We start from the raw sequence: 12,790 nt of genomic DNA, 5'->3' as shown, positions 1-12,790 counted from the left end.
TGGTCTCTTTTGAGACAAATTCGTTGCGTTCGACAGTCAGGTCGTTCGCGAACTCGTGCCGTCGGCGCCGTTCACGCGCCCGACATACTCAGTGGTCTCTTTTGAGACAAATTCGTCGCGTTTCGACAACAAGGTCGTCCGCGAACTCTTGCCGTCCGCGCCGTTCACGCGCCTGACATAATCAATGGTCTCAAGTCAAACTTGAGACATACGCGTCGCGTTCGATAGAGGAAGCGTCCGCGAATCTTTCCGTCTGTACTACTGACGTTGCTCAAAAAAAAAAAAAAATGTCGACAGCAAAAGATCTGTTGATCGCGCAATTAGACACGATCTCTCAAGTGAAACGCGTGCTCGTGAATTACAAGAAGTTGGCTAAGGTCAATATTACCCTGCCAAAAATTCAAGAACGATTGGACGAGCTTACGTCGCTCTGGGCATCCTGCAGGGAGCTCCACGTCAAGCTCTTACAATCTACGTCTTCAGATGAACGGGCGAAGGTTGCCTACTGCGTCGATGAAGATTTTCTAATCGCTGAGGATGTCTACCTCGAGACGGCCGATATGCTCCGTGATATGATAAGTAAATTAAGCGTCTCTTCACCGCCTTCTCTCGATCGTAGCACTGACTACTCGTTTCGCGACAGTAATAATAATGGTTTCCAGTTGCCTCGTATTACGCTTCCGAAATTTTCGGGGAAGTTTTCCGAATGGAAATCTTCAAGAACACTTTTGAGTCTCTCGTTGCTAGTAACGGTACGCTCACTAACACTCAAAAGTTTCATTACCTGAAAACAAGTGTCATCGGTGACGCTGCCTTAATAATAAATAATTTAAAGATTTCGGATCCGAATTACGAATCGGCGTGGCAACTCTTAATTGCCGAATATGATGATGAGGCGACCTTGATTAATACTCACTTGCATGCTTTCATGAGCATGCCCGTTATGAAACATGAAAGCGTAGGCGAGTTAAAGAGATTGCGAGACACGGTGGCTGCATCGCTGGCCGCGCTGACGAATTTGAGTCGACCGGTTGCTCAGTGGGACGATATGATGGTTTATTGCGTCTCACAAAAATTCTGTCAAAAAACGCGAAGCGAGTGGAACTTGAAGTGTTCCTCTATAACTTCAATTCCGGCGTACAAAGATATTCATGAATTTCTTACGACTCGAATCCGCGGATTGTCAGACTTCGCGGAAGTTTCAAGAGAAAGTGTTAATCAAAAGCCAAACAAGCCGCGTTCGTCAATGCATAACGTCTCCGCTGTCAAGTGCATATGCTGCTCAGGCAATCATTTCGTGATAAAGTGCGAGCCGTTTCGTCAAAAATCAGTTGAACAACGAAATGAGCTCGCTCGCAAAAATCGTGTATGCTTTAATTGCTTGCGCTCGGGGCATATATCGCCGAATTGCCCGAGCCAACAGCGATGCAACCACTGCAGTCGGTCTCATCATTCTTTATTGCATTCCGAAAATTATTAATCGTCAGCTGTCAGAAAAGATTCGGAAGCTGCGAAACCAAGCGTGAAAACGAATGCGAAGTCCGACGCCTTGGACGGTTCCAATAACGCTGCCGTGGCCAGCGTCCAGACAATCGAGCCGCCGGACTTTACGACTCCCGCGGTTCTCCTCGCAACCGCGTGGGTGAACATCCACACCGCTGAGGGCCGACGCTTTAAGGTTCGCGCGCTATTGGATCAGGGATCCAATTTTAGTTTTATATCGGAATCTTTCTGTCAAACCATACGGACCAGGCGACAAAGAACCGATTTACAAATCAAAGGATTCGGGGAAACCTACACGGGTGCCGCAAAGTCGCGCGTGTCCTTGCGAATGACTCCGTGCGCGAAATCCGACCCGGTATTTCCAATCACAGTGTACGTGTTTCCGAAGATCACGTCGTACGCGGCTTCGCGAGTTCGACCTGTCGAATCGTGGCCTCACTTGAAGGGCCTTTCCCTCGCGGATCCGGATCCGTCGAGCAAACATCAAATTCACTTGCTTCTTGGAGCCGACGTTTATGGCTCACTTTTGATGCGCGACTTGAGGCAAGGTCCGCTCGGTACCCCCACAGCTCAACTAACCGCGCTCGGTTGGATTATTTCCGGTCCGACCGAAAATAAACGGAAGGCTTCAAAAGAAGCCGTTTTAAATTGCGTTCTTGGTCAAGAGATAGACACTCTTCTCCAGCGGTTCTGGGAAGATGAGGAGATCGCGCCTCAAATTCCCCTCACGGAGGAGGAAGAGATTTGTGAGCGACACTTTGTGCAGACGCATAGTCGGTTGTCCGACAGACGATACGTCGTTCGACTACCCTTTAAATGTGATCCTCCGATCGAAATCGGAGAGTCTCTTTCCATTGCGCGGTCGCTGTACAACCGCATGGAAAACAGATTGAGAAATCGATCGGAACCTGTATTCGCAGTATAACGAATTTCTAGCGGAATACGAGTCCCTCGGACATATGACTAGCGTCGACGAATCGGAAAAAACCGAGTATTTGCCCGTTTACATTCCGCACCACCCCGTGATTCGGGAAGATAGTTGCACGACTAAATTACGGGTCGTTTTCAACGCGTCGTGCCGAACTAGGAATGGCACGTCGTTGAATGACTTTTTATTAATAGGGCCCAAATTACAGCAAGATCTACCTGCCGTGTTATCGCGATGGCGACGGTGGAGCTTCGTCTGTACGGCCGACATCGCCAAGATGTTTCGGCAAATTCAAATTCATGAGCAAGATTCAGACTACCAAAGAATTCTTTGGCGTCCTCAAGCGGAAGCGCCCGTTCGACATTTTCGCTTGTTAACGGACACTTACGGTCTCGCTCCCGCTCCGTATCTCGCAATGCGAGTATTGAAACAGCTCGCCCTTGACGAGGGAGAAAAGTTCAAGGCCGCGGTTCCTATCCTAGGAGAGTCTATTTATGTAGACGACGCCCTGTTTGGCGCGGATGATATAAAATCTTTAAAAAATACTCGCGTTCAATTGATGCAGTTAATGGAAAAGGGGGGATTTCAATTAAGGAAATGGGCATCAAATTCGATCGAACTTCTCAAGGATTTGTCTGTTGACCAATCGGAAGTAACCGATCATCTAATCCTGACGGAAGATTCACTTAAAGTTCTCGGCCTGTCATGGATGCCTAACGAAGACGTGTTTCGCTTGGTCGTGAACTCGACCACCCCCAGCGTTCCTACCAAACGCTCAATTCTTTCATTTATTCGCGAGGCTTTACGACCCTCTCGGATGGGCCGCTCCCGTCGTGATCGTGGCAAAAATAATACTTCAAGAGCTGTGGTGGTTACATTGCGAATGGGACTCTCTCATCTCCGATGAGTTAACGTCCCGTTGGAATTATTTTGTATCAGAATTTCACAAATTAGAAATGATCAAAATTCCACGGTGGACTGGTCAAGGTCCACAAACTCTCGCGCTAGAGATACACGGTTTCGCTGACGCGTCAAATCGAGCTTATGCCGCCGTCGTATATCTTTGCGTCTATCATTCGCTTTCAGACTTCGCAATAAATTTAATCGCAGCAAAAACAAAGGTCGCGCCCGTGAAAACCGTGAGCATCCCGCGTCTAGAGTTAAACGCGGTAGTGTTATTGAGTCGCCTCGTAAAGTGGACTGTTAATTCGTTGCAGTTAGTTGGAACTCCGATCCATTGTTGGACGGATTCCACGATAGCTCTGGCGTGGTTGCGCCAGCACCCATCAAAGTGGAACACATACGTGGCCAACCGCGTGGCTGAAATACAGAACAATTTGCCATCTACTCGGTGGAGTCACGTACCATCGGCAGAGAACCCGGCGGATTGTGCGTCGCGCGGGCTATCCGCGTCTGAGTTAGTGTCGCATTCGCTATGGTGGACGGGACCACCATGGCTTCGGCAACCTTCAACGGCTTGGCCGATTCATGATATGACGAATACTAGACCCACTAATGAACTACAGCAAGTTTCAGCTGAACTGCGAAAAACCAAAGTTCTTCACATTAAAGGTGAAGAAGAGTGGGATCTACTTTACAAATTTTCAAGTTGGACGAAGCTCGTCCGAGTGACGGCTTACGTCCACAGGTTTCTCGCCTTACTGCGGAAGGAAAAGGTTCGTAAATTTAAAAAAGATTCGACACTGAGCGTCGACGAGCTTAAACGGGCCGAGCAATTCTGGCTGTCTTATGTCCAGCGGAGAGCTTTCAAGGTCGAATTCAAAACTTTGCAAAAGACTGCCACGATTTCAAAAAAGAGTTCCCTTCGAACTTTTGCTCCATTCTTAGGAAAAGATTCGGTACTCCGGCTTGGCGGGCGGTTGCGACACTCCGCTCTTAGCTACGATGAGCAACATCCCGTAATCGTGCCGCGCGGACAACTCGCTTACCTTCTAATCGCTCAAGCTCATAAGAGTACACTCCACGGTGGAGTTCAAATCGTGCTGCGCACCCTTCGTCAGAATTATTGGTTAATGGGAGGGCAAAACTCCGTCAAGGGATATATAAGACAATGCATCCCTTGCGTACGTCACTCGGCTAAACTTTCGAACCAATTCATGGGAGACCTCCCGTCTCCACGCGTCAATCCGTCGTCTCCATTTGCTCATACGGGAGTGGATTATGCTGGCCCTTTCTTAGTCACGCCGTTCGTTGGCAGAGGCCAAAAAACCAGAAAAAATTATATAGCTTTGTTCATCTGCCTCGTCACGAAAGCAATCCACGTAGAGCTAGTCGAAGACTACTCTAGCGCTGGGTTCCTCGCCGCCTTTCGGCGATTTGTGAGCCGAAGGGGCTTGCCGTCCAAGCTATATAGCGATAATGGAACGAACTTCCACGGGGCTGACAAGGAATTGAACGACGCGTTCAGCGCCTTGATGAAGGATTCGTCACTGCACGACATCCTTGCAAATGACAAAATTGAATGGAACTTCATTCCGTCTGCGGCTCCTCACTTCGGTGGGCTATGGGAGGCGGGAATCAAAAGTCTCAAGTCGCACTTAAAACGAGTCGCCGGTTCGCGAACTCTGTCACAGGCCGAATTCGCGACGTTATTATGCCAAATCGAGGCGTGCTTAAATTCTCGTCCGATCGCGGCATTAAGCGACGATCCGAGTGACCTATCGGCACTCACTCCGGGTCATTTCCTGATCGGGCGCCCCATAATTGCGATACCGGAGGAGTCAGTGCTCGAAAGTAATGCGAATCGACTATCGCGATGGCAGATGGTCCATTCTTTAGTCGAACAGATTTGGCGCTCGTGGTCACAAGACTACTTGCACTCCCTGCAGCAGCGGCATAAGTGGTCGGAAAAAACGTCTTGTTTTCGCATAGGAGAACTCGCCTTGTTGAAGAATCCCTTGCTCCCTCCGAGCAAGTGGAACCTAGCGCGAGTCACGCAGATTCATCCCGGCTCGGATGGACTCGTGCGAGTAGTTACGGTGAGAACTGCGAGCTCGATCCTGAAACGACCAATTACGCTACTGTGCCGGCTGCCAATCAATAGCAATATTTGAAAATTGTACTTGCGTTAAACTTAGATTGTAATTATTTGATAAATTTCGGGTGTGATTTATGTATTTAGCGTCAAAATCTACTATGTTAGGCAATATTCTCCTCTTCGGCGTGGTTTTCGAGCCAGGTATCGCATTTATGACTTTGTTATTCGACCCATCGCATTGTCGGTAGAATTTCGAAACATGTATAATTGTATTTGCGTGCTCGAACAGCCGAAAGAGGCGAATATTTGCTAAGGCTCAGTGCCTATTGAAAATTGAGAGCGTCTTTATAATTTAGAAATATTTACTCGAAAATTGTAAAAGGTTTTTTCACCTTCTGATTACTTGCCCTCGTTATTCGATCGCAAGGAATTATTGCATTGATCTCTTGTTTGATTTCTTGGTTGATTGAAAATTGATTTATTGTCTTCATCGTACGTTGAAGACTACCGTTGGCTATATTTCGCATATTCGCATACGTTCAAATGCGAGGCGGGCGGTATGTTTAAAATTGTCACGTATTTTCGGAGCGACGAAGCAAGGTTAATCGTAGAAATTGAAAATATTCGACGCCGAGATGTTATTCCGGTTGTTTTCGATTCCGCGAGCGAGGAATCTACAAAAACTCGCCTTTGTCTCGCGTTTCGGAGCGTGATGGGGCAATCGTCCGCGAATAGGATTTCAGCACGTGTGCCACGCGTCGATCGGATGATCGATCGCCCCCTTAGCTGCCGAATTCCGCGAGGATCAAAAATGAGTCTACTCGAGGAGTCTGAACTGAAGAGACGTCTCCGTGTATATCAGCGAAAAGAGCATCGCGCGAATTTATCTCGTTCTAGAGCGAACTTCCGCGTTTTAATCTTGTCTGCGAGAGTTTTGAATAAAACTGCTTTGCCTCAAAAGTGAATTTCTCCACCTTTACAATTTTCTCCGCATCCAGTCTCCTTCGTATCTACGAGCCGACTTATAAATAAATAAATTTGCCTCTGCGCGGAAAATTAAAACAAATCGAAGGTTCTCGCACAACTTGTGAACTGCAGGACACATGAACATCGACATTTCGAACGCACATTGCGGTCCACGGATACAATTCCCGGACCACGCCTGGCTGAGAGTCGTTTTAGTACCCCTAAACTGCTTGCGCCCGAAAAGCGCGCACGGCCACGACGCGGGCGATCAGAGAATGGCGCGCGCGTCGCCTGTGCTCTGTGCAACGCTTACAATGGGCGTACGAGCGATCGTTGGACGTTCGCCCGAGGTGTCTGTGCCGCGCCGACCAGCCGCGGCGCAAATCCTTGCGTCGTCTGAAATGACACACCGAAATAATAATGAGAAAGAGAAGCGCACAAGCGTGTAAAACGTTGGCGAAACGCGCGCCCAGAGAATGCTGCGCGAATTAAGAGGGGGAGCGTGTTTGTGTATCCAAGTCGTGTGTGTACGCGAGAGCCGAGGAGAAATGGGATGAGAGTAAGAGCGCGCGCGAAGGGAGCAACAAACGGCCAAAAAAAGGGTCAGGGCGGTGAATGGCACCGCTTTCCCTAGAGCGGCGCGTGCGTCGTTGTCTCCCGAAAGTAGGTAGCGCATGTCTCACCGTCTCTCCTCTCCGTACATCACACAGACTGACCGACTGCTCTCGCACTCTGTGCCGCGTCTCTCGGTGCGATAGCGCTCGCGCGTCTTATGCCGAGGCGCCCTTGCCCGCACACATAACGGTATTACGGAGAAATATACGGCGCGTCGTCGTCCGGCGGAGAGAGCATTCGTAATCCTTTACCTCTTTACGGAGAAGGGTTTTGAATCGCGAGCCGACCGCGTGTCCGAGTCCACGAAATTTTCGTAAAGCAAAAAAAAAGGACCGGCGCGCCGCGTCGTGTACTCGTCGAATCGATTCCGCCCGAATTTCGTATATAAAAGAGAAAGGAGAGCCGAGAATTTCGAACCCCGCGATATATCGTCTCCATTACCACCAACGAGTGTGTGTGCGGTTAGCGCCCCGGCGATTTGCCTTCTCGCGTATTTCGTGTGCTGCCGCTGCTGCTCTCTCGTCGACGCTCTCTCTCTCTCCCTTCTTATATATTATAGAGGAGAGACGACGATGAGCGACGCGGAGGAGGCAAACGGCTACGAAAACTCACTATGCGACGACCTCAGAGCAGGCGAGATTACCCGCTGAATTTAAGCATATTATTAAGCGGAGGAAAAGAAACTGACCAGGATTTCCTTAGTAGCGGCGAGCGAACAGGAAAGAGCCCAGCACCGAATCCCGCGGTTCCGCCGCAGGGAAATGTGGTGTTCGAAAGGATCCGCTTATCCCGAGGTGCCGCGTCGCGTCCAAGTCCATCTTGAATGGGGCCTACTTACCCGTAGAGGGTGCCAGGCCCGTTAGCGACCGGTGCGCGCCTCGGGAGAATCTCTCCTTAGAATCGGGTTGCTTGAGAGTGCAGCTCTAAGTGGGTGGTAAACTCCATCTAAGGCTAAATACGACCACGAGACCGATAGCGAACAAGTACCGTGAGGGAAAGTTGAAAAGAACTTTGAAAAGAGAGTTCAAGAGTACGTGAAACCGTTCAGGGGTAAACCTAAGAAACCCGAAAGATCGAACGGGGAGATTCATCGTCAGCGGCGCTGGCTTCGCGTCGGTCGGCGATGTCCCGCGGAGTCCGTGCAAATCGATCGTCGGAACTGGGTATAGGGGCGAAAGACTAATTGAACCATCTAGTAGCTGGTTCCCTCCGAAGTTTCCCTTAGGATAGCTGGCACTCGGCCGTTCCGCACGGAACGCGCGCGAGTCTCATCTGGTAAAGCGAATGATTAGAGGCCTTGGGGCCAAAACGACCTCAACCTATTCTCAAACTTTAAATGGGTGAGATCTCTGGCTTTCTTGAATTATGAGGCCACGAGCATCTTCGAATCAGAGTGCCAAGTGGGCCATTTTTGGTAAGCAGAACTGGCGCTGTGGGATGAACCAAACGCAGAGTTAAGGCGCCCAACTCGACGCTCATGGGACACCATGAAAGGCGTTGGTTGCTTAAGACAGCAGAACGGTGGCCATGGAAGTCGGAATCCGCTAAGGAATGTGTAAAACTCACCTGCCGAAGCAACTAGCCTTGAAAATGGATGGCGCTGAAGCGTCGAGCCTATACTCTGCCGTCAGTGGCAAGTGGGGCGGCAACCGGGAGCGGGCGTTAGTCTTCTCTCGCGTCGTCACGAAGCCCTGACGAGTAGGAGGGTCGCGACGGTGAGCGCAGAAAAGTCTGGGCGCGAGCTTGCCTGGAGCCGCCGTCGGTGCAGATCTTGGTGGTAGTAGCAAATACTCCAGCGAGGCCCTGGAGGACTGACGTGGAGAAGGGTTTCGTGTGAACAGCCGTTGCACACGAGTCAGTCGATCCTAAGCCTAGGAGAAATCCTATGTCAATGACGGCGTACAATATACTCGAGTGTCGAGAAATAATAATAAATATTATACGAAAGACACACGCCCGTCGGGCAAAAGGGAATCCGGTTCCTATTCCGGAACCCGGCAGCGGAACCGCATACAATTCGGGACCCTTGTAAGAGTGTTCGTCGGGGTAACCCAAAATGACCTGGAGACGCCGTCGGGAGATCCGGGAAGAGTTTTCTTTTCTGTATAAGCATTCGAGTTTCCTGGAAACCTCTAGCAGGGAGATAGGGTTTGGAACGCGAAGAGCACCGCAGTTGCGGCGGTGTCCGGATCTTCCCCTCGGACCTTGAAAATCCAGGAGAGGGCCACGTGGAGGTGTCGCGCCGGTTCGTACCCATATCCGCAGCAGGTCTCCAAGGTAAAGAGCCTCTAGTCGATAGAATAATGTAGGTAAGGGAAGTCGGCAAATTGGATCCGTAACTTCGGAATAAGGATTGGCTCTGAGAAGCGGGGCTGACGTGCCGGGCCTGGGCGAGGTGAACGGTCGGCGTTCTCGCGCCGGTCCCGGGATCCGAGCTCGGTCCCGTGCCTTGGCCTCCCGCGGATCTTCCTTGCTGCGAGGCTTCCGTGGCGGCGCAAGCCGTCGTGGTCGTCCTCTTCGGCCGCCATTCAACGCTCAGCTCAGAACTGGCACGGACTAGGGGAATCCGACTGTCTAATTAAAACAAAGCATTGCGATGGCCCTCGCGGGTGTTGACGCAATGTGATTTCTGCCCAGTGCTCTGAATGTTAACGTGAAGAAATTCAAGCAAGCGCGGGTAAACGGCGGGAGTAACTATGACTCTCTTAAGGGAGCCGCCGATTTTGGTGGTTTCCATGCGCCAACCCCACCTCCTCGCGGTGAGAGTCGGGCAACGTCGGAACCAACCTCCCGGCGGCCAACGGGGCTCTGGCTTGGCGGAGCGGCAACGCTCCGTCCGGGTCCGTGGGGTTGCCAGCCCTTCGGGTCTGTTTACGGCAGGCACCACAAGAAGAGAAAAATATAATCTCCGGCGGCAGCCTCGGGCCGCCGGTCCTGTCGTCCCTTCGCCACCCTCTCCTGACCCCTCTCCAGGCTCTTCTCGTCGGCCGCCCGCTAGGCCACGACGCCGCCCAACACCCGCTGCCCCTGTCCCTGCTCCCCGCAAGCCCCGCAATTCCCATGCCCACACTGTGATCGTGCGTTCACCACGAAGACCGGACTCGGCCTCCATCGCCGATGTGCACACGAGGCCATCGTCAACGAGGAGGTTAACGTCGAGAGGGTTAACCGCCAATGGAGCGACGAAGAGAAGCGCATGATGACGAGGGAGGAGGCGCTTGCCGCGAATCGAGGCGTTAGGTTTATGAATCAACATCTGTTAACCGTCGTTCCGAATCGCACCCTTGATGCCATCAAGGGGATGCGTAAGAACGGCGGTTACCAGCGCCTCGTCGCGGCGGCACTGGAGGATCTGGCAGCCGCATCATCGAGCGAGAGCTCGTTTCTCTCGGCCGGTGGCTCCAGTCCTCCCGCCTCCCCTTGATCCGTCGCCATCTCTCCCCACGGGTCACCCGGCACGCCTCCGCTTTCTCCATCTTCTCCCGGCTGAGGGTGATGCGTACGGCAGTTTTGCCAGTGCTATACGCGCGCTTATCCCGGTTGTAGGAAGCCATCCAGGGATGAAAGTCCCATATCCTGATCCAGATCTGATCAGGAATTCTGGATGGCCTAGCGGAGTGTCGAGGACCTGGGCCCGTGGGTATCGAGTGTGTTCCCTCCAACGCCTTCTCGTGTGCGACCGCCCGTACGAAACCGTGTTGTCAATCCGGGTAGAAAAGCGCGCCGCCGAGCGGCGTATGCGCGCGTCCAGCGCCTCTTCCGTTCGAGCATGTCGCGCGCGGCCAAGGAGATTCTGGATGGTGCCATTGAGGCGGACGTGGTTCCCGGTGTGCGGCAGATGGCCGCGCACTGGGGCCCGTTCGTAGCGCAGGAGTCCGCTTTTGTCGCACCGGCTCCGCGTCTTCCACCGAAAGCGAAGCTTAGTGGCACCTGGTCTCCAGTCTCCTGTGAGAAGGCGGCAGCCATCAACCTGCCCCTCAACTCGGCCCCCGGATTAGACGGCATCGGCGTGCGGATATGGAGAGCGGTACCAGTTTCCATCAAAACTCTCCTCTTCAACATCGTGCTGCAATGCGGAGATTTCCCAGCATCGATGCTGGTGAGTCGGACGGTTTTCATCCCAAAGAAGGAGGAGTGCTCCCTGCCGGGGGATTTCCGTCCGATCTCCATCACCTCCGTGGTCGTGAGGCACTTACATAAGATCTTTGCCCAAAGGCTTCGCGAGTCCAAGCTAGTCGATCTAAGGCAGCGGTGCTTCGATGACGGGTGCGGCGACAATGTAGCCGTCCTGGCGTCCCTCTTAACGGACTTGTCAATGCCTACCTCCTCGTGGTCTCGCTGGTAATGTTGTGCTTCTAGCACAACGGCTAAGTGGTGTTGGCGCCGCATGCACACTCGGCAGCCGAACATCAGGCAATGCCATAACCGCAATATGAGAGTGCATGTGGGAAGAAATAAATGCGAACCCACAGATCAACCAACCAGCATAACATCCAGAGCTGAGCCGCCGTTGGACGTGGGGTGTGTCATAGCGGAACCCCGAAGCCAGGGTGGGAGACAGCGTGCCGAGGGCTGCATGGTCGTGGGGGTGGTACACGGCCGTAAACGATTCCTGTAGGGCACCTGGCGCAACCCTGCGGTAATTAAGTCGCCTTACTCGGGTACTGGGGGCTCTGCCTGAGCGGACCTTGCGACTCGCCAGAATCGTGGGATTTATTATGGAGAAAAATTCAACAAATACACTAAAACCGAGATACATGACGACGACAATGGCACACAAAACGGATAAAGAGAAGGATAAGGAACAGAACCCTTTTGAGAGAAGGGAGTCCATCCCCAGATCGCCTCCATCTGCCAAAATGGTGGTGGCTGGAGGAGCGGGCAGGCCTTGCTCGGCTCCGCTTGAGCAGGGTGTGGAGGCGTACGACTCCCCAGCTGAGAGGAGGACGGCAAGGCCACATGGCACAAAGATTCTGAGAGAGGCCAACGAGGTATTCGTTTTTCCTGGCCCCAGCGCGCCAAAGGCTGCAGAAGGAAGAAGGTGCGGAGGATGCTAACAAGGAGTTCTTAGCTCCTGGAGACGCGGATGTGTGTGGGTATGGAAGAAGCAGGAGTGATAGTGTGACGAGCAAGGCGAGTGCTGTGAGTGTGAGTGCGAAGCGGAAACGAGTGAATGAGGGAGAGAATGAGAGCGTTGCGGAAGTAAGTGAGCTAGCGTTTATGAGAGTAATTGGTGCGAGACTCCGTAAATTCCTGTTTACGGAGACGAACAAAATTTCAAAGAGTGCGAGTGAGACAATACTGGACATTGTGGGAGAATATGAGAACAGATGATGAAAATGTTGTGCAAAAATGAGAGAATACAGGGGAAACTGGATGAGTGTATGCGTCGAGCGAGTCGGGATTTAGCCTACGGCGGAAGTGGAATGAGCTATGCGAGCGTGAGTGCGAAAAATGTTGAAAAGAGCGTGATTGATAAGGTACAGGAAGTAAATGTGAAAACGAGTGAAAACGAAAGAGAAGAGTTATGCGGTAATAGTGAGAGCGGATGATGCTAGTGCGAGTGTGACAAGTGAGGAAGTAAAGGAGAGAATGATGAAGCATGTGAGCAAGTCACTGAATGTGCGTGTGAAAGCGGTGAGGAAAGTGAGGAATGGAGGTGTAGCGATTGAGACGATGGGCGAGAGTGAGTTGAAAAGAATAAGAGAGTGTGGTCAGTTTAAGAATGCTGGCCTAAAGGTTGAGCTGCCTCGCAAGATAGGCCCAAAGATCATCTTGTA

The 12,790-nt window shown here is 51.8% G+C and overlaps 2 protein-coding genes and 1 pseudogene across 2 annotated transcripts; all 3 read left to right on the top strand.

Annotated features, from left to right (window-relative positions):
- The first annotated feature begins 287 nt into the window (after positions 1-287).
- LOC114937720 (uncharacterized) lies at positions 288-3,338 on the top strand. The gene is made up of 4 exons (XM_085484786.1): positions 288-752; positions 836-1,286; positions 1,488-2,249; positions 2,440-3,338. Exons 1-4 carry the CDS (start codon positions 288-290, stop codon positions 3,336-3,338), a joined length of 2,577 nt encoding a protein of 858 aa, XP_085340912.1.
- Positions 3,339-3,387: 49 nt separating this feature from the next.
- On the top strand, positions 3,388-5,505 carry LOC114933291 (uncharacterized). Its single transcript, XM_085484785.1, has one exon. It carries the CDS (start codon positions 3,388-3,390, stop codon positions 5,503-5,505), a length of 2,118 nt encoding a protein of 705 aa, XP_085340911.1.
- A 2,147-nt stretch (positions 5,506-7,652) lies between these two features.
- LOC146722434 (large subunit ribosomal RNA) lies at positions 7,653-9,304 on the top strand (annotated as a pseudogene).
- Positions 9,305-12,790: the final 3,486 nt, after the last annotated feature.

Source organism: Nylanderia fulva, unplaced genomic scaffold, assembly GCF_048542155.1.
Source record: "Nylanderia fulva isolate GAGA-0341 unplaced genomic scaffold, ASM4854215v1 Scaffold315, whole genome shotgun sequence".
NCBI lineage: Eukaryota > Metazoa > Arthropoda > Insecta > Hymenoptera > Formicidae > Nylanderia > Nylanderia fulva.
This window is presented reverse-complemented; position numbering and strand designations above follow the sequence as displayed.